Source organism: Octopus sinensis, linkage group LG10, assembly GCF_006345805.1.
Source record: "Octopus sinensis linkage group LG10, ASM634580v1, whole genome shotgun sequence".
NCBI lineage: Eukaryota > Metazoa > Mollusca > Cephalopoda > Octopoda > Octopodidae > Octopus > Octopus sinensis.
In genome coordinates, this window is record NC_043006.1 from 65755988 (window position 1) to 65782726 (window position 26739).

Consider the following 26739-nt stretch of genomic DNA (forward strand, 5'->3'; position numbering starts at 1 on the left):
GGGAAAAGAATGATCATCATCGTTTAACGTCCACTTTCCATGCTGGCATGGGTTGGACAGTTTGATTGAGGGCTGGCATGCCAAAAGGCTGCCCCAGGCTCCAATTTGATCTGGCAAAGTTTCTACAGCTGGATGCCCTCAGATTGGCAAAATGATCAGAGTGGCAAACCAAACTGCTACTTTGAGGTAAGTAGTTATGTTACTTGAGACTCTGAGATAAAGTTGTGGCATGGTCAACCTTTCATCTCAAAATAAAGTACCAGTTAAATACTGGGGTTATGTCTCCTCATATTGTAGTAATTCATTAAGGAGTTCGTTATGTGAATTAAACTAAAGCTAAAATACACCTTATTTTTTTACTACTTTTATGATTTTGTTTATGAATTGAAGTAGTAACTGACCTGTTGTGGCCAGAATTCATTTCAGCAATAAAGAGTATCCCCTCCTTCGTTAGCACTGTCATTAATTCCATAACCCTCTAATCAGGGTTGTCTTAGCAACATTATAGGCCCCAAGACCAATCAATAGTCTGGGCCCTATAGTATTTATGTATTGACAGCAACCCCACAGCATAAAAGAAATCAGAATTGGGCCCCTATACCTGTGAAGCCTCAGGCAAAAGCCTAGTGTGCCCCTGCCCTAAGGCAGTGCTACCTCTAATATCCCATGAGGATTCAGCCCAGTATCTTAATCACACAACCATTTCACCTGAACATGCTTTTTGTTACATTGGCCCTTTATTGATTCAAATTTCCCTTGAGTATCTTTTCTCTCTCTCTCTCTCTCTCTCTCTCTCTCTCTCTCTCTCTCTCTCTCTCTCTCTCTCTCTCTCTCTCTCTCTCTCTCTCTCTCTCTCTCTCCCTCCCTCTCCTAATAGTTTTATTATTGAGTTTTTGAGAACTTGGAGATTCTCTTGCATTAGCTTGAATAGAATTACATCTTATTGTTCGGATGTTTTATTGATTCACCCAGCATATATAGATACAGATATACATTTTGTCAGTGTACAACAGTCTCAATTTCAGCCGAGCTTTCTTTCAATCAATAGTAAAGAAGAAAAGAAGAAATATTTCACTTTCTCCCTGTGTAATGATGCAACCATTTTTATCATTCCCTACACACAATCACACACTCAAACACATACATGCATTGCTCATCATGTCAGCCCATGATTGTGGCCTATAAATAATTTGTAAAACATTGTTATTTCATACAACAAAGTTTGGTTCTGTACTGACCCAGACCATATCTGACATCACCAACTAATGTTATCACATAAAAAAAAAAGAAAAAGCAGTTTCTCTTTTAGTTTCTAGAGTTGCTAAATTTAGATCTAGAACATTAATTTTATCTTTCTTTGTGTATGCCTGTATATTATTACTTATTTCTTTATTGCCCACAAGGGGCTAAACATAGAGGGGACAAACAAGGACAGACAAACGGATTAAATCGATAAATTGACCCCAGTGCATAACTGGCACTTAATTTATTGACCCTGAAAGGATGAAAGGCAAAGTTGACCTCAGTGGAATTTGAACCCAGAACGTAAAGACAGACGAAATACTGCTAAGCATTTCACCTGGAGTGCTAAGTATATTATTACTGTTACTGAGTGAGAGGGCAGTGCACACCATGAAAGTGACCACAAAGCTCAATATACTCATCATGACTACCCATCTAATAAGGGTACACTAGGCACATGCATCACAACTATATGTGTGTGACATGGTGACCTCATATCGAGATAGACAGCACATGACCCTGCAGGTGATGCCTAGTTAGAATTTTCTTCAGATTGAGTAGCCCATCCCACTCAAAAGGTCCTTGAATAAGGGTTGTTTAGGGATGATGAACAAAGCACCTATGTTTCCAGGGGTGATTTATTTAAACCCCAAAGAATCCCCAACAATACATGGCTGTGATGCTCCCCCAATACTCCTGCTTGTCATCAAAGATGCACGTATTGTCAACCAGTAAGGGACATGCTCAACTGGTTATGGTCAAGCAAATCAGTGGTATTGAACAGAATATTTGCTGTAGCCCATCTTTTATACCCAGACAACACTTAAGATCAAAAGCCATGAGAGCTACTGCCTAGCATTGCATCAGGGATATTTATTATTATTATTATAAGGTGTCAAGCTGGCAAGATAGTTATCACGTCAGGCAAAATGCTTATAGCATTTTGTCATCCTGAGTTCAAATTCTGCCAAGGTTGAGTTCATCTTCCATCGTTTTGGGCTCAATAAAATAAGTACCAGTTGAATACTGGGGTTGATGAAATCGACTAGCACCATCCACTGAACTTGCTGACCTTGTGCCAAAATTTGAAACCATTATTATTATTGTTGTTGTTTTACTACTCAGAGTGCTCAGTCTTGTTTGCTCTGGTTGATTCTGTGAGAGCCAACAGCAGCCTGATATCAGAGGTCTCACAGGGTCTCTTTCGGCACATTATAACCTTTGATACTCGATTACTAATCCAAGTATCAGTCTCAAAAATCCTAGCTGTCCCCAACTATTATTATTGTTATTATTATTACTATTATTGTGAAGGCGCATGGCTCAGTGGTTAGAGCATCGAGCTTACGATCATGAGGTTGTGAGTTCAAATCCCGGACCAGGCTGCGTGTTGTGTTCTTGAGCAAGACACTTTATTTCATGTTGCTCCAGTTCACTCGTCTGTAGAAATGAGTTGCGACGTCACAGGTGCCAAGCTGTATTGGCCTTTGCCTTTCCCTTGGAAAACACTGGTGGCATGGAGAGGGGAGGCTGGTATGCATGGGCGACTGCTGGTCTTCCATAAACAATGTTGCCCGGACTTGTGCCTGGGAGGGTAAATTTCTAGGTGCAATCCCACAGTCAGTCATGACTAAAGGGGGTTTCTCAGCATTACTATTATTATTATTATTATTATTATTATTATTATTATTATTATTATTATTATTATGAAGGCAGTAAGCTGGCAGTCGTTAGGACACTGGATGAAATGCTTAGCGGTATTTGGTCCGCTGCTATGTTCTGAGTTCAAACTCCACCGAGGTCGACTTTGCCTTTCATCCTTTCGTGGTTGATAAATTAAGCACCAGTGAAGCACTGGGGTCGATGTAATCAACTAGTCCCCTCCCCCAATATTCCAGGCCTTGTACCTTTAGTAGAAAGGATCGTTGTTATTATTATGTGATGAGCTGGATAAAATGCTTAGTGGCATTTTGTCCATCTTTACATTCTGCGTTCAAAAGGTTGACTCTGCTATGCCTCACCTCTAAAATTTCTGGCCTTGTGCCTATAAAAGAAAAAACTACTGCTGCTGCTGCCACTACTACTACTACCACAACCACTGACATCACCATCATCATCATCATGTCTTTTGGTATTAATAATTAAATTTTTGTTTATTTTCTTCGTAATAATATTAATTCTCGTTATTTTCTTTGTTGTTTCAGGGGTTTGATTTAAAAGAACAGAGATATGTTGCCTGTAAAATTCATCAGCTTAACAAAGACTGGAAAGATGATAAAAAAGCCAATTATATCAAGTAAGTGTATCAGCCACTTCTAATAGAGTCACATGGTAAACATAAGTACAATGAGCAGTACATCTCTCCACCTTGCAAAATGTTGCAAATGTGTAAAGTAAATAGAGCCTCTCGTAGCTGTACAACATGATACAGATAGATATAGTAAACAATACCTTCCTGATGAAGCTTTGGTTGCTATTTCTAGTAGTTGTGCAAGTATATAGAAGTACCAGCTAGGTACTGAGATCAATTCATTCAACTTTAGCCCTCCACATATTTGTAGCCATGTGTCATATTAAACATCATAATAATAATAATAATAATTATTATTATTATTATTATTATTATTATTATTATTATTATTGAGTGAGAGATCAGTGCATGCCATCAAAGTGACACTGGAGTAAAATATTCGAAGCTCAGTATATCCATCATGACTACCCGTCTGATAAGGGTACACTAGGCGCATGCATCACAACCATATGTGCACGACATGGTGACCTCATATCAAGATAAACAGCACATAACCTTGCAGGTGGGGCCCAGTTAGAATTTTATTCTGGTCGAGTAACCCATCCCGCTCAAAAGGTCCCTGAATAAGGGTTGTTTAAGGATGTTGAACAAAACACCCAAGTTTTCAGAGGTGAATTATTCAAACCCCAAAGAATCCCTCTCAACATATAGCTATGATGCTCCCTCATTACTTCTGCTCGTGATCAGAGATGCACATATCGTCAGCCACTAAGGGACATGCTCAACTGGTTACGGTCAAACAACTGACAAGCAAATCTGTGGTAATGAGCAAAATATTTGCAGTAACCTATCTTTTATACCAAGACAAAACAATGTAAATGATAACATTTCCAATCAGTTAAGATCAAGAGCCACTGCCTGTTACTGCATCAGGGCATTTATTATTATTGTTATTGTTATTTACATTTAGAGGGTGCATGGCTTAATGGTTAGGGTTATGACCTCACAATTTCAGGATCATAGTTTCAGTTCCTAGATCAGGTGGTATGTTTTGTTCTTGAGCAAAACACTTAATCTCACATTGCTTTGCGATCACTTTGACACCTGACACATGGTACACAGTGCACCTGTTCAAACAATGTAAATTTGATGGACAGAGTGAGCTAACGTGTGGCACATGCATTTGGTTACTTTAAACAAAGCATTTGTGCAGGTCATTCGGCAAAACGCTGAACGCTCTTGCACCATCTTTGATGGGAAAGTCCATCGGTATTTACATTATTGTTGCTTTGTTTTGTACCAGTTGTTTCAAGTCTCATCTAGAGACCTCAAGTGACAGCAAATCAGACATTTTACTGTAGATGTTATTTATGATTAGCAATGATATGTTGTACAGGAAGGAGACGAGAATGTGAAAATTAAGATTCTGTTAAATTTGTAATATTTCAGTTTTGAAAGACTTTGATTAGAATTATTTTTTTTCAAGTTGACAATGTTTTTCTTAAGATGTGGGCAGTATCCATAAGAACAATATCTTTGTTGTTCTGATACCTTGGGGTTTCCTGATATTCAGCCATAGCAACTTTTGGTATTGTCCCAAAAGCTGCGATAATCACAGGTACAGTTGTTGTCATTAGATGCCACAATTTCTTAGACCCCTTTCTCAAGGGCCTTATATTTACTTATCAAATGTTTTTTACAGAAGAGTTGCAGTCTGCTGGGATTGACATATCTATAAACAGACATGTTTTATTGTGATTTTTTACTATTCATTATTATTAAGGTGACACAGTAGTTTGTCTGTTGTTGTGTTCTGAGTTCAAATTCTGCCGAGGTGAACTTTGCTTTCATTCATTCAGGGTTGATTAAATAAGTACCAGTTACACACTAGGGTCAGTGTAATTGACTTAATCCCTTCCCCAAAATTTGAGGCTTTGTGCTTTGTAACTGACAAGCCCCCTCCACCAGAATTTCAGGTCTTAAGTTATAGCAGGAAGCACTTACTCAAGGTGCTGTGCAGTGCATGCAAAACCAAAACCACATGGTTCAGAAGTGGGCTTCTTTACCATTTACCCATGCCTGTACTTATATACATAGGAGGTACTCCGTCGGTTACGATGACAAGAGTTCCAGCTGATCCAATCAACAGAATGACCTGCTTGTGAAATTTACATGCAAGTGGCCGAACACTCTACAGTCACCTGTACCTTTAACATACTTCTCAGGGAGATTCAGTGTAACAAAGTGTGACAAGGTTGGCCCTTTGAAATACAAGTACTACTCACTTTTGCCAGCTGAGTGGACTAGAGCAAGAATTCCACAATATTAGTTGAGGTAATGATCAATTAAGTAAACAGAAGATGGAATTGGTATAATTCTTTATTTTGTACAATGATCTTTTTAATCCGTCCTGCCACTGTCCTTTATAGGTTGGATGCTCTGTGTGTGTGTGTGTATATATATACACACCAAAGTAAGCATGTAAATGTGAAACAAAATGGGGAAAAAACAGTCCTCAAATACCAGAGGTAGAGTAATATGCTTTATTGTCCGACGAATGGGAATGTGAAACTCCGAGTAGCAGTTTTTTGTTATGTTTTTGCAGCTTTAATTATAATAAAGTATACATATATATATGCACACACACACACACACACACACCACACACACTGTACAAACTCACCCACCCATACACACAAACACATACATACATAAAAATCTTTATACTTATCACTCTCCTTTTACTGAACGCTGGGTCTTTGTAATGACTTCACAATAAGAATCCTCCTTCTACATTTCATTATTTAGAATCTTTAGAGCTTAAAAGTTATATGGCTCTGTTTTGTTAATTTCTTCATTTGATACTGGAAAATAAAGACTTAATTACCATTAAACAATGTTAATTAACTCTATCAAGTGATGCTTATGACATAGTACAGCAAATCCCCAGATTATTTCATTGCCGAATTCTTGTATAATTTTTGAAAAAGTTGCAGGTCCAAACCTATATTTTTTCTAACACTATTATTTTCATAGGACATTAAATGAACCAAAAACTATTTTAGGGAGAGAATTTATTCATATTAAAAAATAAACATACAATAACATATAGAAACTAGTGAAGAACATTTGTTTTTACCAGATAATTTTTTTACAAAGTAGAAGACACCTTATCTTGCAGAAATCTAGAATTTTCTTTACAGAGTTCAGTATGAAAATCTCTCTATATATTTAGTTTATATTATTATTGAAAATTTGTAAAGTGGCAGACTGACAGAATCATCAGTGTGCCAGACGAAATGCTTAGCAATATTTCAGTATTTTATTTGTCTTCATGTTCTAAGTTCAAATTCTGCCGAGGTCAACTTTGCCTTTCATCCTTTTGGTGTTGATGGCATGAATTAGCTGTGCAGCACTGGGGCTGATATAATCAACTATCCCTGCCTCCCAAAAAAACTTCAGGCCTTATGCCTATAGTAGAGAGGATTATTATTGACAGTTTGTCAAATTAGACTTTTCACACAAAAGGAGGGAGAGAGAGAGAGAGGGAGTGTATATACATATATGTATGTATGTATGATCAGAGAAACAAAAGAGAAGAGGTCTTCTACATGGTAAGCAAGAGTCCCACCGAGTCCTGATTTTGCTATTATCTGCCGCCACTGTAACCGTGGATTTTATGCCTGATAAACCATCTCAAGACCCGCAAAGAGAAAAGTTGCTAATCTGGTCATTTTCAAAATAAATGACGGCTGAACATTTACTCACACACACACACACATTGTGTGTGTGTACATAGGTTGTAAAATTGAGTACGCATTTTAAGGGAGATAACTCAACATGCAGTCGTTTACTTGACTTCCTTTCTGATCTAATCGTTTCTTTTATTCCATTTCAGACATGCTTTAAGAGAATATAATATACACAAAAGCCTTGACCACCCGCGGATAGTACGGCTATATGATGTGTTTGAAATTGATACAAATTCGTGAGTGGCTATTAAATCATTCAAACTTTATATTTTATATTTTTTTTAGACTCCATAATTTGTTGTTATTACAGTTTTTAGTTCCAAGCCTCACAGCTCTAAATTCCTCTTCCAGACATGAATTGTTTTGTTCTTTTTGATAACTTCATTTCTTTTAGGGGTAATTCATCAATTCCTAAATTGTTTGAACATAATATTTCCATATTCAAAATATGTGCAGAAGACAAGCACCAGTCACACATATTCTTAATGGTATGTGTAACGACAGTCACAGAAATTATTATCATTCTTACCATTTATAGCAGGATTGTTAGTACACTGGACAGAATGCTTAGCGGCATTCTGTCCATCTTTACATTCTGAGTTCAAATGCTACCGAGGTCGACTTTGCTTTTCATTCTTTCCGAATCAACAAAGATAATAACGGTTGAATACGGTTGGGGGGGGGGGGGGTGATGTGACCAACTTACCCCCATCCCCCACCCAAAAATTGTGGGAAAATTTGAAGCCATTATTATCTAAAGCAGTAAGGTGGCAAGCTGGCAGAATTGTTAGCACACCAGGCGAAATGCTTAGTGGTATTTTGTCTGTCTTTATGTTCTGGGTTCAAATTCCATTGAGTTGACTTCACTGTTCATCCCTTCAGAGTCAATAGATTAAGTACCAGTGAAATATTGGGGTTGATGTAATCAACTGTTCCCCTCCCCACGAAATTTCAGGCCTTGTGCCTTTAGTAGGAAGGATTGTTATTTAAACCAGAATCGTTAGCATGCCAGACAAAATATTCTGAGTTCAAATTTGCCTTTCATCCTTTTGGGTTTGATGAGATAAATACCACTTGAGTGGTGGAATAAACACCCTGCCTCCCAAATTTTCAGGCCCTGTGTCTATAGAAAGAATTTTTTTTATTATTATTATTATTATTATTATTATTATTATTATATCTGAACTGATTTCATATTTGTTGTTTTTTTTGTTACTTTCAGCTTCTGTACTGTGTTAGAATACTGTGATGGCAACGACTTGGATTTCTACCTCAAGCAGAACAAGTGCATTCCTGAAAAGGAGGCACGCTCCATTATCTGTCAGACTGTCAGTGCTCTCAAATACCTAAATGAAATTAAGCCACCTGTGATACATTATGACCTTAAACCTGGTAAGTAACCATTCCTTAGGTTAGTCACCCATAAGTGTGTCGAAGGAGGATCATTAGACAGCAGCAGAAATATATTTGTTTTTATATTTTATTTTATTTTGGTTTGGCAATCAGTGAAAACCATTTTTTTTCTTCTATTCTTCCAGGTAACATCCTGCTAGGGAGTGGGTCAGTGAGTGGAGAGATTAAAATTACAGACTTTGGTCTAAGCAAGATCATGGATGATGAAAATTATTCTGATGCAGGCATGGACCTAACGTCTCAAGGTGCTGGTACTTACTGGTATGTATGATAATATTTACTCAGGTTTACATCTGAATGGTTTTTGTGTGTCTCTCTGTACGTAAACTTGACAGGATTACACATAAATCTGCTGTGTACCATTATCTGAGTGAAACGGTTCGTATTCTTTGTCTACCTCGTTTCTGAATCAACAGGTAAACCTGTGTCTGAATGTGTTTGAAGATGTTGTCTTGGCACTATTGTTAGTGCGTCAAACAAAATGCTTTTCAGTGTTTTTTTATGGATTTCAAATCGTGCTGAAACCTAAATTGCCTTTCATTTTTTTGGGGTTGATAAACTAAAGTACAAGTCGTGATTGTCCTCCTCCCACTAATAATTTCTGATTAAAGTACTTGGCAGTTGAAGTACAGAAACTCTACAAGGTCAAGGTGTTTTGGGATTGGAGTCAAAAAGCCTGCAGGGTCAAGATATTTAGAAGACTGACCATACTCACTTACCAGTCAAGGCACATAACTGTATCTCAAAAAATAAAATCCACTTTCTTTGGAATTGAATGAGTAGCAAACTACAGCGTATGTTCAAACCCTGGTATAATCATTCTGTTGTGTTCTTGGGCAAAGAAAAAATTTACTCTGTTTACTTCATTTTGCCTAACAGATAAAAGAAAGAAAAGGAAGCACCTCAGTCAGCAACTGTCAGATCATTTTACATTTTCTGCCATAGAAATAATAGTTATAAATTAATACATCTATCCTCGTGTATCATGAGAGTTTGGTTCCAAAAAACCCAGTGATAAATGAGCCACTGATAAAAGAATCATTTCCATGTAAATGGAACAAATGTTAGACTCATTGACACCAAACTCACAGCCCACTGCCTCCAAACTTCCACAGTTATGTATTTTCTTGATCATCTCTACTGTTTCCTGTAGAGAATACACTTATCCACATCATTTTTTTTTAGGATCAGGTGTTTCCATATTTTTTCTGCTCTCTAGTCCCATGTTGATGGATATGAGTAGGGAATTGAATAAAATACATGCAACCTTGTAGCACAGTCATATAAACACAAGTGATAGTGCATTCTGGGTGGTGTCTGGAGCACGTTTTTGTGGTGCAGGCAGAGTCTTTGACTGATCACTGACCCATGTTATCAGAGATCAATGTGTGTTAGGCAATTGAGCTTACCCTTACTGTGTTATCTCAAATCTGTGATGAATGACTCAGCGATAAACAAGGGTAGACATTCTTGAAAAACAAAGAGAGAGAGGGGAGAAAAGAGGTCTTGGCAGGTGGGGTTAGAGGAAGTGCATAGCTATAATTTTAGGGACATTATGTCATATGGGACAGAAGTGGCTGAAAGAGAATGAAGAATGATATGAGTAAGTATATCACGAGTAGTTAGGTAGGAGTGTTATATGTTTTATTTGTTCCCGGAAACAAGGTTTGTTGTAACTGGAGTTGAAATGGCAGAGGAGAAGTACTATAAGTTAGTGGTATAGAACAGTGGTTCCTGAAGTGGGCAGTGTTGCACTCCACCCCCCTGGGGAGAATTAGAAAGTTCCAAGGGGGCATTGAAGAAAAGTGGAGTGATAATAGGGTAGCAATTCATGTAGAAAATGGGGTGATAATGGGGTAGCGATTCATGTAAAAACAACAAAATAATGGGTTCACTAGGTTAAGTTTTATTTGTGAAATACAGTTGCTTTGAATTTGCTTCAGAAAGATATCTGTTTGTGATGGTTAGTTGAGGGTGGGGTGTTAGGAATTTGGCCTGGGTGTCAAAGAGGTGGCAGCCTAAAAAAGTTTGGTATCCACTGGTGTAGAATATTACTAGTTGGAGTCTACAGAGGATAGTGATGACTGTGCACCTTCCCTGGTATGGAGGAGCATGCCAGATACCAAAGGTACTATCTCTAACTGGTACTATTTGTACCCTTTAAATCCCTGCTGCTTTATTTACTAACCCTGGAAGAATAAATGGCATGGTTGATTTCCGCAGAATTTGAACTCAGGACCTAGTGGGTCAGTCTATATGTATACAGTAACTCCTCAACTATCGCAGCTTTTACATTCTAAAACCGTCCACAGCAATAATTAAAATCTAAAATGTAAATATCTATTGGTCAAAGAAGTCTGCAATATAAATTTACATATGTTTGCCAGAAAAATCCACGATGTACAGTGTGCAATAGGTGAACTGCAATATGGCAAGGGATTATAGTATTATCACAAAGCATTTCATCTGATACTCTAACACCTGTGCCAATTTGCCTTTGATTATGCTCTGTGTGTGTGATTTTTATTGATGTGTGTGTATGTGCTCAAGTGAACTTGACTGTATTTCTTCTTGACAAATTTTTAAACATCCATTTAAAAATGTTTTGTGGTTGTCAAAAACTCCTTCAAAAATATTTCTTCTTGGATGGGTGCAATGCCTGGTCTGTTATTACGAGTCTACTATGCCATGAACAGTAACACTGCCCACAAATGTCTGCTTTTACAGCCTCTGAATACCTCACATAACAACATACATACTCTCTCTCACCCCCACCGATACCTAACCATATAAAGACCAGATCACTCAAGCGCAAAATGTGGACTTTCTGAAGGACACACCTATGGAAAAATTACCTTAAATTTTTTTTGTAGTGTGGTCCATCTGATGATGAACCATGTCTTATGTTGTTCACTTCTTGAAAAAGGCTGCCTCTGCCTGGCTTAAAAAATTACTCTAACAAAGCTATGAAACATCATCAAATATTGTAAAGCCACCAACTGTATTTTGACTTCACTGTTCTAATCCTAATTTTGTTTTTCTCTTTGTCAGGTATTTGCCACCAGAATGTTTTGTGGTTGGCAAGACTCCTCCGAAAATTTCTTCCCGAGTGGATGTTTGGTCTGTTGGTGTGATATTTTACCAGTGCCTATATGGTAAAAAGGTACAGTAGTCATCTTTTTCTCCTTTCTTTTCTTGCTTTTGATTCCATTGTCGTCATCGTTATCAGCATCACCATCATTTAATGTCTTTGTTCTGTGATGACATGCGGTGATGGTTTGGCAGGATCCGATGGGCCCAAGGACTACATCGTGCCCCAGTGTCAGCTTTGGCATGGCTTCTATGGCTGGATGCCCTTCCTAATGCCGCCAGCATAAGTGTGGTTGCTATGCAAATCCCAAATCTTTAAATCATGAGTGGAGAGGGTGGGGAGACTTTATGCTAGGAGAATGCGGAGTGGTGGGGTGGGGTGGGGGTAAAGTAGGAGAGAGAGGGGCTGGAGAAGAACAGGTTTCTTGCTGGAAGAGCTACATGACTATTCACATTGGGTACTAATGACTTGTAGGGATGTGGTATTCCCTGATGCAACCATAATATACTATAGGATATATTAAACATGTTAAGGCGCATGGCTCAGTGGTTAGAGCGTCAGGCTTACGATTGTGAGGTTGTGAGTTCGATTCCCGGACCGGGCTGTGTGTTGTGTTCTTGAGCAAGACACTTTATTTCACATTGCTCTTGTTCATTCATCTGGGTCACTCAGAATTTGTTAAGGCAGCTTTTTCTACAGCCAGATGCCCTTCCTGTTACCAGCCCTCACCTGCTTCTAAGCAAGGTAACATTTTCTCTGTAGTCCAATTGTATGACAGTGACATTCTGAGTTCATTCTAAGTTCAAATTCTTCTAAAGTCAATAAAATAAGTACCAGTGGAGTACTGGGGTTCATGTAATCAACTGTCCTCCTCCCACATATTTCAGGCCTTGCACCAAAATACGAAGGATTATTATTATTGTTGTTATTGTTGTTGTTATTACTATTATTATTATTATTATATTTCTATTGTGTCTTTCCAGCCTTTTGGGCACAATCTGTCTCAAGCTGCCATTCTGGAAGAAAACACGATATTGAAAGCTACAGATGTAGAATTTCCTTCAAGACCGCCAGTTAGTAGTGAAGCAAAGGTATGGACCACCTCAACAACCAGATGTCGATTTCATTTTGTTGTTGTTTTTTATTTATAATTACTTTTTCTTTCCTTCTTCTTATCCAAACTTCCATCTTCACAATCTGTATTCCATGACCTGTACTGGCCGATACAGGTCAAAGATCATCTGGTACCCAGCAGCAAAGAAATAATAAATCTGTAAATTTTATTTGTATTTTATTACCTGTGGCACCCCTGCGGTGTGTTTTGCATTACATAGGTAATGTATATGTATTATACATGTAACAGTGAGAGCACATGGTTTAGTGGTTAGTATGTTGCATTCGTGATCATGAGATCAATTTCTGGACTCAGTGGTGTCTTGTGTTATTGAGTAAAACACTTCATTTCATGTTGCTCTACAATCACTTAAGCATCTGACATATGACACACTGTATACCTGTACAGGTAATGTCAAACTGATGATGGGAGTGCAGCAGAAATATTTGATCACTATAAACAAAAGCCATGCTAAAACTGACCTCACCTGTGCTGAGTGGTTGGTGTTAAGAAGGGCATCCTGCTGTAAAAACTATGCCAAAACAGGCACAAAAGCCTGGTGCAGTCTTCTGCCTGGCCAGTTCCTGTCAACTTGTCCATCTCATACCAGCATGGAAAGCAGACATTAAATGATATTGATGATGAGACAAATCATTCATCCAGAAGCAATACTACTTGGCATTTTGTCTGATGCTCCAACAATTCTGACAGCTATGCAATAAGGTTGTATAAACATAACAGATGTTTGCAACTGTCTTACAAGAATGTATCATGTAAGTTTTAATTAATTTACAGATGCAGTGATGGCTAAAAATCTATGGATATATCCAATACCAAAGTTTAGTATGAAAAATAAACACTAATGGCACATCACCTATTTTCTGTAATAAAGTCTGGTAGACTCACTATATTGTATGTGACAACACATGACTTTTAAGACAGATTGTTCAACAAACTTCATGCAGTCTGTTAAGCCAACATCATTCAAATCCTTCAGGTCTGAGTCTGAACTTTTGTACAAGACACTAGCTTGCAATGGCCTGGAAACTTAAAAGCTTATGATATGTAAATATTTGAACCACAGTATCATGTTAGAGAAGAGAGGGCACACATCCTTTAATTATAGGGAAGTCACACTATCATAAGCCTTTATATACATACACTCACAAATCTGTAGGAAGGCTTTTGACTAAGCAGAAAACTTTTAAACTAATTTCATGTACGAAAAACATTCACTATCAGCAATTATCAGTTAATTAATTCTGAAACATCACAGACATGAGTAAAAACATATTTTAGTGAGGAAGACATTAAAAATCTTCAGTAAAATCAGATGTGTGAGGAAAGTAAAACATTAATCATCATTATCTTGATAATGGAGACAACTCAGGGCATGTTTCATTTTTATTAGAACTCTTCAGTATAAAATTATCTTCTACAAAGTGTACATAGTATTTGTTAACACAACAGTAGGCAACCTTATATAACAACTATGACACACACACATAACAGAATGTAGGTTTTCTCTAATTTTCGGTGTTGTTTTCTTCTTTACAGTCGTTTATAAGGAAATGCTTACAATACAGAAAAGAAGACAGACCTGATGTGTTAACACTTTCCTTCGACGACTATCTCAAACCCACAGCTTTAAAGTCAAAGTGAGTATAAAAATGAAATCCTTCACAAACAACTCTTTCATTGCTCGTTGTCTTTCCCAAATATTCCTTGTGTTTATATTAAAAAATATCTGTCCTGAATCCTTTTGGTGTGAACACTAAAGTGGTAGACTCTCTCTCTCTCTCTCTCTCATCTCTTTGACAAATGAGGGTTCAGCTAGACACAGCATAATAATGACCATCACCCTATAGTCACCTGTGTGCAGGGTCAAAGCTAAAACCTTCCAGTAGCATCTACCTGTCCCCTATCATCTCTACCTTTTTGTCACTGGACTTATGAAGAAAGTGTGTTTGTATTGCTGCTGGTGTCTTGGTTTACGGAGCAACCTGCTTGATGAATTTTATCATATTGGACAGGATTTGTGCAGAACCAGTCCTGCTCTCTTGTCCTTCAAACTTGTGTTAGTCTGGTTCAACAAGTGCCACAAACCCAGTGATTGTCAGGATGCAAAATTTGCTTGGATTTATCTTAAAGGGCTGAAGGACCTCATATGCTCTGGGTCTGTTGGGGTGTCTGTGAATGACCATTTCCGGGGGCAATTCTTTGACATGCTGATCAACCTACAACTGGGGCCCTTGCGGATTCTGCTATTCCAGATCAAAGTAGAGCAGAGAGCAATAGTAGCTAAGAGAGTGGTTCCACAATCCTCCAAAATCCTGCAACTTTCAAAGTGGGGCTCCACTACTGGATGCAGTTTAAAATAACACCAAAAATGATTCCTCAGAACCAAGCCTGCTTTGCATAGAAAAAAAAATCATTTTTTTGGTTTGTTTCATTTTATTTTAATGTCTGTTTTTCCATGCAGGCATGATTAAGATTGTTAAGTAACTGAGGCAAGATTTTTATAGTTGAATACTCTCCTTGTCACTAACCCCTACCTGCTTTTCAAATAAGGTGGGGCAGGGTTCAAGAAAATTTCAAAAGCACATTGCTAGCAGATGATTATAACATGAAATGTCAACAGGTGTCACCAGTTGCAGCTCAACAACAAACAGTGACATCCTCATTTGTAGCCATAACACAGCATGGATTATAAGCATTTACACAGACATGCATATGCGCACACACACACACACACATAATGGATTCCTTTAAGTTTCCATCTACCAAATACCTTCCCAAAGTATTAGTTGCCTGGAGCTATAGCAGAAGATATTTGCTCAAAGTAATGCACAATGTGACCGAGCCCAAAGCCACAAAGTTAAAGGGCAAACTTCTTAACTACATGGCCATGCCTGACACACAACTAATTGATATGCTTGACAGAGCTTTTACATCTTAAGCAGTGTAAGTAACTGTTAGTAGTTTGGATGTATATGAGAGAGAGAGCGCGAGAGCGCTATTACATTGTATCTGGTACAGGTGGCTGTTCTTAGAACTATAGATGTGTCTGAGAGAGACATATTACAAACAAGAAAGACAGTTCCATGAAAAACATTTAAATTTTTGACTGCTTAGAAAATATACTTACCCTTTTCGATACTAACCTGCTTGAAACCACACCCCTGGTACTTTCATACAATCTTTCTATTTTAACCCTTTAGCCTTAAAACTGGCCATATCCTTCGTTATTTGTGTCATTATTGTTTTTAATGACAAATATTTGAAGAAATTTAATGAAAATACTTCATGGAATTGGTAAAAGGACAATAAAAATTCAGTCATTTTAATTTGATATAGTTGGAATATTTAATGTGGAATGTGTCTTTGACGAATACTAGAGAATATTGCATTGATATTTGGCTGGAAATTAGTGAGTTTTAGCCCCAAATTACCCACACCCTTTCAGATTCAGTTTACTAATAATTCAATACCGTCAATGCTCAAAATCATTTTGGTGTTTATTGACCCTTTGGATAGCCACGTAGACCTTCAAGAAGCAGTAGTGACCACTTTGCCGACCCCTGGTTTACATCCTAAATGTTTCATATGAAAAAGTGCTGAGCTACAAGTGGTGAAGCTTGTTGTTATCTTCCTGCAATAAATTAGGTGTTGGCTCTGTGCTTTTGATGGCTTGTGGAATAAGAGATCCCTCTTTTGGAAGATGAACAATGGGTCAACAACAAGAAGAGTATCTTGCTGTAAAACAATTCATCATTGTCATTTAACATCCATGTTTCCATACTCACATGAGTTGAACAGAATTTGTTGAAGCAGATTTTCCATGGCTGGATGCCTTTCCTGTAGCCAACCATTACTTATATCCAAGTAGGGCAGTGTTTCCTCATGGTCAGATAAGTTTCCACAGAAGATTGGTAACAAAGGACCCTGCTTGCATGATGGTAACATTTGCTCAAAACCATCACATGATATCAAGGCTACAATATCATCGTCATTTAATGTCCGTTGTCCATGCTGGCATGAGTTGGATAGTTTGACCAGGGCTGGCAAGCTGCACCAAATTGCAGTCTGATTTGGCATGGTTTCTATGAAGCCCAAAACTCAAAGACCATGCTTCACCACCTTGTATTCAGTGATATGTATTCATCTAACCCATGCTAGCATCGAAAAACAGGTGTAAAAATGAACAATCAAATGATATGGTTTTTTAAACACATGTAGCCTGGTGGACACACTTGATTGTTTCATTGATCCATGGGGGTCTAAACTGAATTCAGCCAACCATTTGGTCAGGGGACATAAATCCTGTGAATCAAACTAATAAGGATGAGTTAATGTGAAAAGCATTTATCATATTCATGTGTGAAGTACATTGCTTTTCCTTCAAATAATTTCGAAAACAATGAAGCATTTTGTAAAATAACTTTGTCGTTATTAAGCTGGTGTTTGGAATATAAATTAGTATGAAATTTTGATGAGAGTTTTTAATTTAGATCATTTCAAAATGGAATTTGTATGATGGAAGTAGGGGCATTCTGAGACAGGTTGATATTAAAAGGGTTAAATAAAGTTTATTGGAAGCATCTTAGGTAGATGGATTGTGGAAATGGATTGGAACTCGTCCATCAGGCTATAATCAGTAAACTGTATCTCACCCACCTTTACTCTGGGTGTTGTTTGTTCATTTGAATATCGGTGTTCGTTGGTTTTATCCTTAGGTTCATTCCTAGTGTGACACCCCAAGCAACTGTTTTCTTCTATAGCCCCAGGCTGACCAGTCTCTTAGAGGAAATTGCTAGGGATGGAAACTGCATGGAAGCCTGTCGTGTGTGTATGTGTGTCTGATTTGAAAAGTATCATTATTGTTTCCTGTGTGAAATTGCCTGAGTGAAGAAATGGTGTCATGGTGTTTTCATTCCAACAGTAATACATCTTATAGCTCTTGCATGCTCTCAAAGTAGTAGAGTAACCTCTTCCTTCTTTTGTTTATTAAACAGGTAAAGGTTGGTGACAGGAAGAGCATCTAGTTGCAAAAATAATTTCTCATATAAGCTACCCCTGCTCAACCCAGAAAAACCAACATAAATAAACAACTATCTTCAGTTTATTTTAGAAAATATGTTTGAGATATTGCAGGCTTGTATTTTGAATAAATAGTAATATGGAAATAGTAACATGGCTGGAAGTGAAGGCACATGGCTCAGTGGTTAGAGCATTTAGCTTACAATCGTGAGGTTGTGAGTTTGATTCCTGGACTGGGCTGTGTGTTGTGTTCTTCAGCAAGACACTCTATTTCACATTGCTCCAGTTCACTCAGCTGTAGAAATGAGTTGCGACATTACTGGTGCCAAGCTGTATTAACCTTTGCCTTTCTCTTGGATAACATCAGTGGCGTGGAGAGGGGAGGCTGGTATGCACGGGCAACTGTTGGTCTTCCATAAAACAACCTTGCTCAGACTTGTGCCTCAGAGAATAACTTTCTAGGTGCAATCTTATGGGATCTTTACTTCTTACTCTTAATAGTAACATGATAATTCAGAAACAGGCCTTTCACACCCACCCTACAATGTCACTCTAAAACTAAACCAGCACATCATTGAAATCTCAGAGCCATAAGATAATGCATGATTAATACAAAACAACATGAATAAATGAGCATTAATTGGTACATATGACCATGTCATATTCCATTTGGAGTGATGTCTGTAGTTTCTCTGCATCTTAGCAAAGATGTGTGTCTAATTTTTCTGTATTTTTATTTGAGAAAATCTGTGTGGAGTACTGTAAATTTGTATTTGAAGAAACAGAAACCATGATTGTGAATTCTTATTTTAAATAATTTCTTTTTTTTTTTTTTTTTTCTTTTGCAGACATTTTGGTGAAAGCATTTGTGGCTCATCTGGTGTTTCTTCCACTCCCTTGCCGGGGCCATCACTCACCATCAGTCAAACTCCCAACTTCACATTTGGAGATAAGCATTCATAGCCACTATTAATGTCACCGCTATAACGTGGTTCAGTCATCAGGAAGAGAAATGGTCGGGGAGCTAGCGATGATGAGAGAGAGGGAGTGTGGGCATTAAGAGGGAGAAAAAAAAAGAGAGAGAGAGATAGGGTGGTTGTGTTGTTGTTGGTGGTAGTAGTTGGAGTAGGCAAAGGCACATGTATGTATATATATGTATGTATATGCGGGAAGCGGTGGGGGGGAAGTGTGTGTGTATGTGAGATAGTGAGAGAGAGAGAAGAGAAAGAGAGAGGGTGAAAGGTGAGATTGAAACGAAGAATCGGAAGAATCGGTGTGTAGAGAGAAAGGAAGGAAAGACAGACACAGATGAAGAGAAAGAGAGAGGACAATCTAATGAGTGTTTGGTTGGGCGAAGAAAGACGAGATAGAATGGGGTGGATGGGTAGGGTGTGGGGTTGGGGGTTTGATAAAGAACACCAACACTCCTGCCCGCCTCTCATCCGTCTCAGAAAGGAAAAGAAGAAGAAGGAAATATAAAAAAAAAAGACACAAGCAACAACAACAGCATCGACATTTACCACAACTACTACAACAACAACTACAACAGCAACTATAAGAGAACTTCAACAAGGTGGAGGGAGCTGCTATTTCTATCAAGGAACCAAGCTGCTAACACTGACCACCACAATCATCATCATCATCATCATCATCATCATCATCACCGTCACCACCACCACCAACACTGTGTCGCCACAAACACCTCCACCACTGTCCACTGCGCCAGAGTTTTGTTGGTCATTTTCATTCGGTTGTTTAAGATGACGATGACGACGACGAAGAAGAAGACTGGAAGATCCCATGAGTGGATATTTACATCATCTCTTGTGGCAAACTGATCATCTGTGACCACCACCACCATTACCATCATCATCATCATCATTATCACCACCATCATCACCAACACCCACACTATCATAACCACTACAACTACTACTACCACCACCACCACCACCAAAAGATGTACAAGTAGAGATTCTCTTCCTCTTCCTCCTCCTCCAGCTGAGCCTCCTACTACTACCACTGTCAGTCCTCCTCCTCTTCTTTCCCCCCTCTTCATTCTTGCAAATACATGCCTATTGTAGATGGCGCTGCTTGCTGCTGTCACTTTCTGCTCTGGTCCGCCATCACACCCCCTTCTCTCCCCTCCCAATGACACAAGCCATCCAACCTCACACACACACAATAACACATGCACACATACACATTATAGTGTATGTGTTTGTATTTGTGTATTTATAAGTAAAGTGTGTGTGTATACATACACACACACAGATATATATATATGTATGTATAAATGTATAAACACACACACATTCACTCATTTACTCACACATACACACTCGCTGAGTCACCACTTACACTCAGCAATGCATAATCACACACTGATGTCAATTCACATTAGCAAATGCACACACACATACATACACACACACACACACAAACACAAAGGTGAGAGAAAGAGGGAAAAGAGAGAGAGAGAGAGGAAGGCAGACATGGCTGATCACTCCTTGCCAAGTTCACTAGCTCACCCTCCCCCCTGTTCCCTCCCCCTATCCGATAGTGACTCTTTATTTGAGAAAAAGACAGAAAGAAAGTAAGAACGAAAGAAAGAAAATAAGTAAGAAAGAAAGAGAAAAGAATAATATAAACAAATAAACACATTGAAAAAAATAAACAAAAAGAAAAACTGACATAGAAACAAGCTAAAAAAAATAATAATAATAATAATAAAAATGAATTCTTGTGTATTTCTCCTTTTTCTTCTTCCTCCTACTCTTAACTCATTCCTGGTCATCACTGTTGTTATTATTATTATTATTATTATTACTAGTAAGGTAGTGAGTTTGCAGGGCCGTTAGCACGCTGGGCGAAATGCTTGGCCGCGTTTTGTCTGTCTTTGCGTTCTAAGTTCAAATCCTGCCAAGGTTTGACTTTGTCTTTCATCTTTTCGGGGGTTGTCGATAAAATAAGTACTAATTGAGCAGTGGGGTTGGTGGGGATGGTCGATGTAATCGACTCGACTCCTTCCCCTAAAATTGCTGGCCTTGTGCCAAAATTTGATACCTTTATTATTATTCGTATTCTTATTATTATTATTAAGGCGGCAGGCTGGCAGAATTGGTAGCATGCCGGACGAAATGCTTGGTGGCGTTTTGTATGTGCTTGCGTTCTGAGTTCAGATTCCACCGAGGTCGACTTTCTCCTTTCATCCTTTTGGGGGTGGGGGTGGGGTGATAAAATAAGTGCCAGTCATGCGCTGGGGGGTTGATGTCATCGACTAAACCCTCCACCCCAACCCCCTCCCCCTGTAATTGCTGGCCTTGTGCCAAAATTGAAACCATTGTTATCAGGTTTTGTTATCTTTGTCATCAGCATCATCATCGTCATCATCATCACCATCCTCATGGAATTTGTGTTTTGTATATTTTTTTTTATTTCAGTCTATTTCCCCCCTCTCTCTCTCTCTCTCTCCTTCTTTCTCTGTTTCTAAGTATTTGGTTTGTTGTTGTTGGTGTCTCATTTTATGTGTGTGTGTGTGTATGTGAGGAATTTACAAAAGGAAATCAGGTGGAGGGGTGAAAAAACCCCCATAATTACAATAAAAGCAATACCTCTAGAGAATATGAGGGAAGAAAAAGGAGAGAGACTGATATATACAGGATATATATATATATATATATATATATATATATATATCATCATCATAATTATCAGCTTGCATGGGTTGGATAGAATTTGTTAAGGCAAATTTTCTATAACTGAATGCCCTATCCTGTTGCCAACCCTCATCTGTTTCCGAACAAGGTAATATTTTCCATGACCACAAACACACATACAAAATGGGCTTCTTTCAGTTTCCCTGTTCCCAAACCAAATTGCAAGGGTTTGTTCAGCCCAGGGCTTTAGTAGAAGACACTTGCTCAAGATGGCATGCAATGAGATTGAACCAAACACCATGTGATTGCAAAGCACACTGCTACATCATACATATGTTTGTGAGTTTACATCCCCACAACTTAGTGGTTCACCAAAAGAGACCAATAGAATAAATACCAAGTTTTTAAAAAAAAGTAAGTCCTGGGGTCAATTTGCTCGACTAAAATTTCTTTGAGGTGGTGGTGAAACAAATACAAGATAAATATAGGCGCAGGAGTGGCTGCGTGGTAAGTATTTTGCATACCAATCACATGGTCTCAGGTTCAGTCCCACTGTGTGGTACCTTGTGAGTGGATTTGATAGACGGAAACAGAAAGAAGCTCATCATGTATATATATATATATGTATGTATGTATATGTTTGTTTGTCCCACCACCACCGGTGTTGGTGTGTTTACATCCCCTGTAAATTTGCAGTTTGACAAAAGAGAACGATAGAATAAGTACTAAGCTTACAAAGAATGAATCCTAGGGTTGATTTGTTCAGCTAAAGGCAGTGCTCTAGCATGGTCGCAGTCAAGTGACAAACAAATGAAAGAATATATATATATATTTAGAGAGAGAGAGGTGCAGACATGGCTGTGTGGTAAGATGCTTGATTCTCAACCACATGGTTCTGGGTTCAGTTCTAATGTGTGACACCTTATGAGTGGATTTGGTAGACAGAAACTGAAGGAAGCCTGTTTGTGTATGTGTTGTCCTTATCCTGACATCATGTGATGGTTGTAAATACGCATCACCTTCCTAGAAGTGATGCTGTTCATTTCCAATCTTCGATGAAAAACACGTCTGGCCATGAGGAAATATTCGCTCACTTTACTTGGAGATAGGTGAGGGTTAACGACAGGAAGAGCATCCTGCTGTAGAAGTCTGCCTGAACAAATTCTGTTCAACACATGCCAGCCTAGAAAAGTAGATATTAAAATAGTGATAATGATGATGAGAATGATATTGTCATGTCTTCTGATTCCTCCTTGTCTCACTGTTTCAGACAAATTTCTCTTCTACATGTAGGATGATTTGGCTATTTCAGAAATCAGAGTCTTTCAAAATATGTATTGCTTTGTCAAAGTTTTCCATCTCTGCCTCGTTTCTATCTCCTTGTTTCCTCTCTCTCTCTCACTCTCTGTCCGTCTGTCTGTCTCTCTCTGTATGTGTTCTTGATAGAATAAGGAAAATGCAGTGTGCTCTTTGGACAGTATAAGACCTGTGACCTTCCATAAAGACTTTGAGGCTCATTAAACGGTCGTTGATCTGATATTATCTATTGCTTGATTGGCTTTGTTAACGAGTTTCACTGCTTTCGTGGAAGGTCACTTGCTGGTTATAGATTGTCTGGTGTTTCTCAAGTTTTATACCAATATTATGTGTGTGTGAAGTGTGTGGCCTAGTGGTTAAGTGCATTGCGCTCACAATCTTGCCATCATAAGTTTGATTCCTGGATTGAGCAATGCATTGTGTTCTTGAGCAAAACACTTCATTGCTTCAGTTCACTCAACATTAACTGGGTAACCCTGTGATGGACTGGCATCATTTGAAAGCAAAAATAATGCAAAGCACATTGTGACCAGCGGTGTATAACAGCATCTGATAGTCTGCTTGATCACCTGAAATTTATATATATATGTGTGTGTATGTGTATATATATATATATATATATATGCATGTATACACATATGTATTATATTGGTATAATCAATGTACAATTTACTACTTTATACAGACACACACTCATCATATGTACGTATGTGTATGTATATATGTATGTCTTACTCTACTCTCATATTGAGCATACTTTTCATTCAAGTCATTTCATTTTGAGTGCATGCGTACCCACATTATATGGCTGTGTTTGAACATTAAACTGTTTTTATCCTGCCTCAACACTCCACTACATCATAAAACTGAGCTGCTCCTAACCAAATTGTATTACTCCTGCCTCAATAGTCCATTTTGTCAAAATGCCTCAGGATTCTACTACTTCATAAAACTGTGGTACTCTTGCCTCTGTACTCTACTACAACATAAATCTGTATCACTCCTGCCTCGATATTCCTCCATAACATCAAAACTGTGTACTTTGCCCCCAGCCACTCTAAATTCTCTCCGTCTCTAATCCATTGCCACCAACAAATGTAGATTTTAACAAAACGTTTGATAGGATGTATAAAATATATTTCTCAGATTCCGTGAGATGAAAGATGTGTACCACCGCATCACCTTGTTACCTTTAATCGATCAGATGTTACGATGGAGCAGGCTGGAATCATCTTCTCTCATATTGAGATAAAGACTGATAGATTCTGTATATACTTTTCAATTGAACAAGAAAACTTTATATACTTTGTATACCTTTCTCTCTTCTTCCTCTTGTCTTCTTTTCCCCCTTTTTCCTCGTTTTTTTTTTTTTTTGTTACATTTTTTTTTTATATCTTCCCCATTCTTTTTGTTATCCAGCCTGCTAATCCAGTTCATTTGGCTCTATCGATCAGTTTCACCAGTTTACACCTTATTACCACTGGCCCTTGGTGAGATCTTTGCGACTGCACATCTGGAAGATTACACCTAGTAGGGTTGGCTATGTCTACAAAACCTGCTCTACCACAATGTCTGCTGTGATTGTCTTCCCATTAACCATTACTGTCACAGCCAAATAGAAAGGGAGGATTGTCCACTTTCCCAAAACATTGGTCCTCTCCAGTTGTGCAAATGGTCTTGATGAAGCTGTCAGCATCACTTCTATCTTGTCTCTTGTCATCATCATCATTACCACCACTAGCTACATCATCATCATCGACAGCAACATTAGCCAGTTCGCTGTGAATGCTGTTTGTTGTTCAGCAGACCACTGCAGTCCCAGTGATCTGGTTTCAATTCCCAGCTATGATGTTGTAACTAATACTTTGGTGGAAAAGCATTTATGTTCTACAAACCTCGTCATCATCATCATCATCATAATTATAATTATCACCATCCTTTGACTTGTATAACTACTCATCATGAAAGCTTCAAAAGTGTATCAGACGACCTATATGCCACATAGTACTTACATATTAGCTCTCACTCCTCCCTCTCACACATACACACACACACACACACACACACTCTCTCTCTCTCTCTCACTTCGTCTCTCTCTCTCTCTCTCCCCATTCACTTCAAACCCCATCAGAAATCAACTTTTCCCCTTTCATCTCTCCGGTGTTTGATGAAATAAATAAAAGACACGAGCCGAGCCCAGTGATGTGGGTTCAATTCAAACAAGTGGCCAACCGACCAGACCAAAAAAAACCTCCTTTACAAATTTTGTTACATTGTGCCAATGTCAAAAGTCAAAATGTGACCCAGAAAAAAAAAAGGAAAAAAAAAGGGAGGGGGTGAAGAACAGGTGTTTGTTGTTTTTTTTATTTATTTATTTTTCTTGAATAAATGAGAATATTATAGGGGAATACAATATTTGCAGTTAGCATCATAATTATCAATATCATTATAATTAATTATCATCGTCATCGTCATCATCATTGTCATCATCACTTTGTTTACAGCTATGTTTTTTCTCGCTTGAAGAAAATAACCAGGCACTGGTGTAGAATGCTTTATGACATCACAAATTTGTCTTAGAGAAACAATGGTGGTACAGTAACCTGAATTTCCTCCAAATGTTACTGGTCTTTTATTTGAAACAACCCCACACACCCTCCTCTCTTCGTCTCCTCTGTTTCCATTGTCAAAGAATGACCAGACAAAAATTTGATCTCATCACCAGCAAATGTTGTACAGTACTGGACTGATTATCTATTGACCTTGGGGCTGGAAGTGTACTGGATTTCTGGATTTTCTGATTCTCTGGAGACAGTCTAAATGTATACTTAACCTTTAGCATGCTTACGCACATCATGTCACCGTACGAGTTTTCTCCCCTGTATCTGCAGGCACATTGTGTCACATTGAAAGGGGAGAAAATTCTTACATTGACATGATGCACCTGCTGCATGCTAAAGGTTGAAATATAAAGTAAATTATGAAAAGTAAAGAGCTAAATTGTATTTAACAGATTCAAATTCTTAAAATACATTATATTATTCCATGTACACAGTATAATGTTTATAGGATGAAAATTAAATGAAGCAAAGTAAAGAACATGATTCTATTTAACAGAAACAGGTACAAATTAATACAGTTCTAATGCTGAGTAGGTTTAATTTTTATCAAAACACAAAAGTCAAGAATGGAACTATGTTTAACAAATCAACCGACTTCCAAAATGGTCTGTTAACTCCATACAGAGTACAGCATATTCCATGTTAATGCACATTAATCCTAGATTTCTGACAGCTGGATAAGAAGTCTGGTTCTGTACTAAAATACATTCTTTTCATATTTATAAACAAACACTAAAAAAGCTGAGTGAGTTGGTATTTTAAAAATGAAGGAAATCTCAAATGCTGGAGAACAGCTGTGAAAACAGAGTATCAGGTAAAATAGAGTCTAGAACAATAACCCCCATGGTCGACAGATGATGATTTAAAACCTGTTAATATATTGGAGAGGGGGTAGTTGTCCTAGGGAGGTAATTGTCCTAATACTGGTAAAATATACTTATAGATGGAAAAAAAAGGGAGGCAGAGCCAGTAAGAATTATAGTTTAGAGTTAGATTCTCTGTTGCAACTTGCTGGTCACTCTTTTCTATCTATAAGGGGTATTTTACCCATCCCTGTTTTCATAGCTCTTCTTCCTGCATTTGAGATTTCTTTCATTTCTAAAATATTCTTTTTATTGTTGTTATTTAACCCCAGGTTAACCTGATCCAGCAGAATTGTGATCAAAAGTGTTTTATTTATGACCATCCCAACTAATTTTTATTTAGATATATCTAGAAATACATTAAGTGTGTCTTTAT

General features: G+C 38.0%; 1 protein-coding gene across 14 annotated transcripts in view; it reads left to right on the forward strand.

Moving 5' to 3' along the window:
- LOC115216341 (serine/threonine-protein kinase tousled-like 2) overlaps window positions 1-20576 on the forward strand; it is a 393881-nt gene extending 373305 nt beyond the window's left edge. For 13 of the 14 annotated variants that reach the window (XM_029785573.2, XM_029785572.2, XM_029785580.2 and 10 more), the window contains 8 exons: window positions 3447-3538; window positions 7392-7481; window positions 8468-8637; window positions 8784-8919; window positions 11710-11821; window positions 12733-12840; window positions 14421-14521; window positions 18752-20576. In XM_029785573.2, coding sequence (XP_029641433.1) covers window positions 3447-3538; window positions 7392-7481; window positions 8468-8637; window positions 8784-8919; window positions 11710-11821; window positions 12733-12840; window positions 14421-14521; window positions 18752-18866 — 924 coding nt within the window. In that variant the 3' untranslated portion in view covers window positions 18867-20576. Of the gene's footprint in view, window positions 1-3446; window positions 3539-7391; window positions 7482-8467; window positions 8638-8783; window positions 8920-11709; window positions 11822-12732; window positions 12841-14420; window positions 14526-18751 lie in introns of those variants that run through there. The other variant, XM_029785584.2, reaches the window with a different exon arrangement.
- The last annotated feature ends 6163 nt before the right edge of the window (window positions 20577-26739 follow it).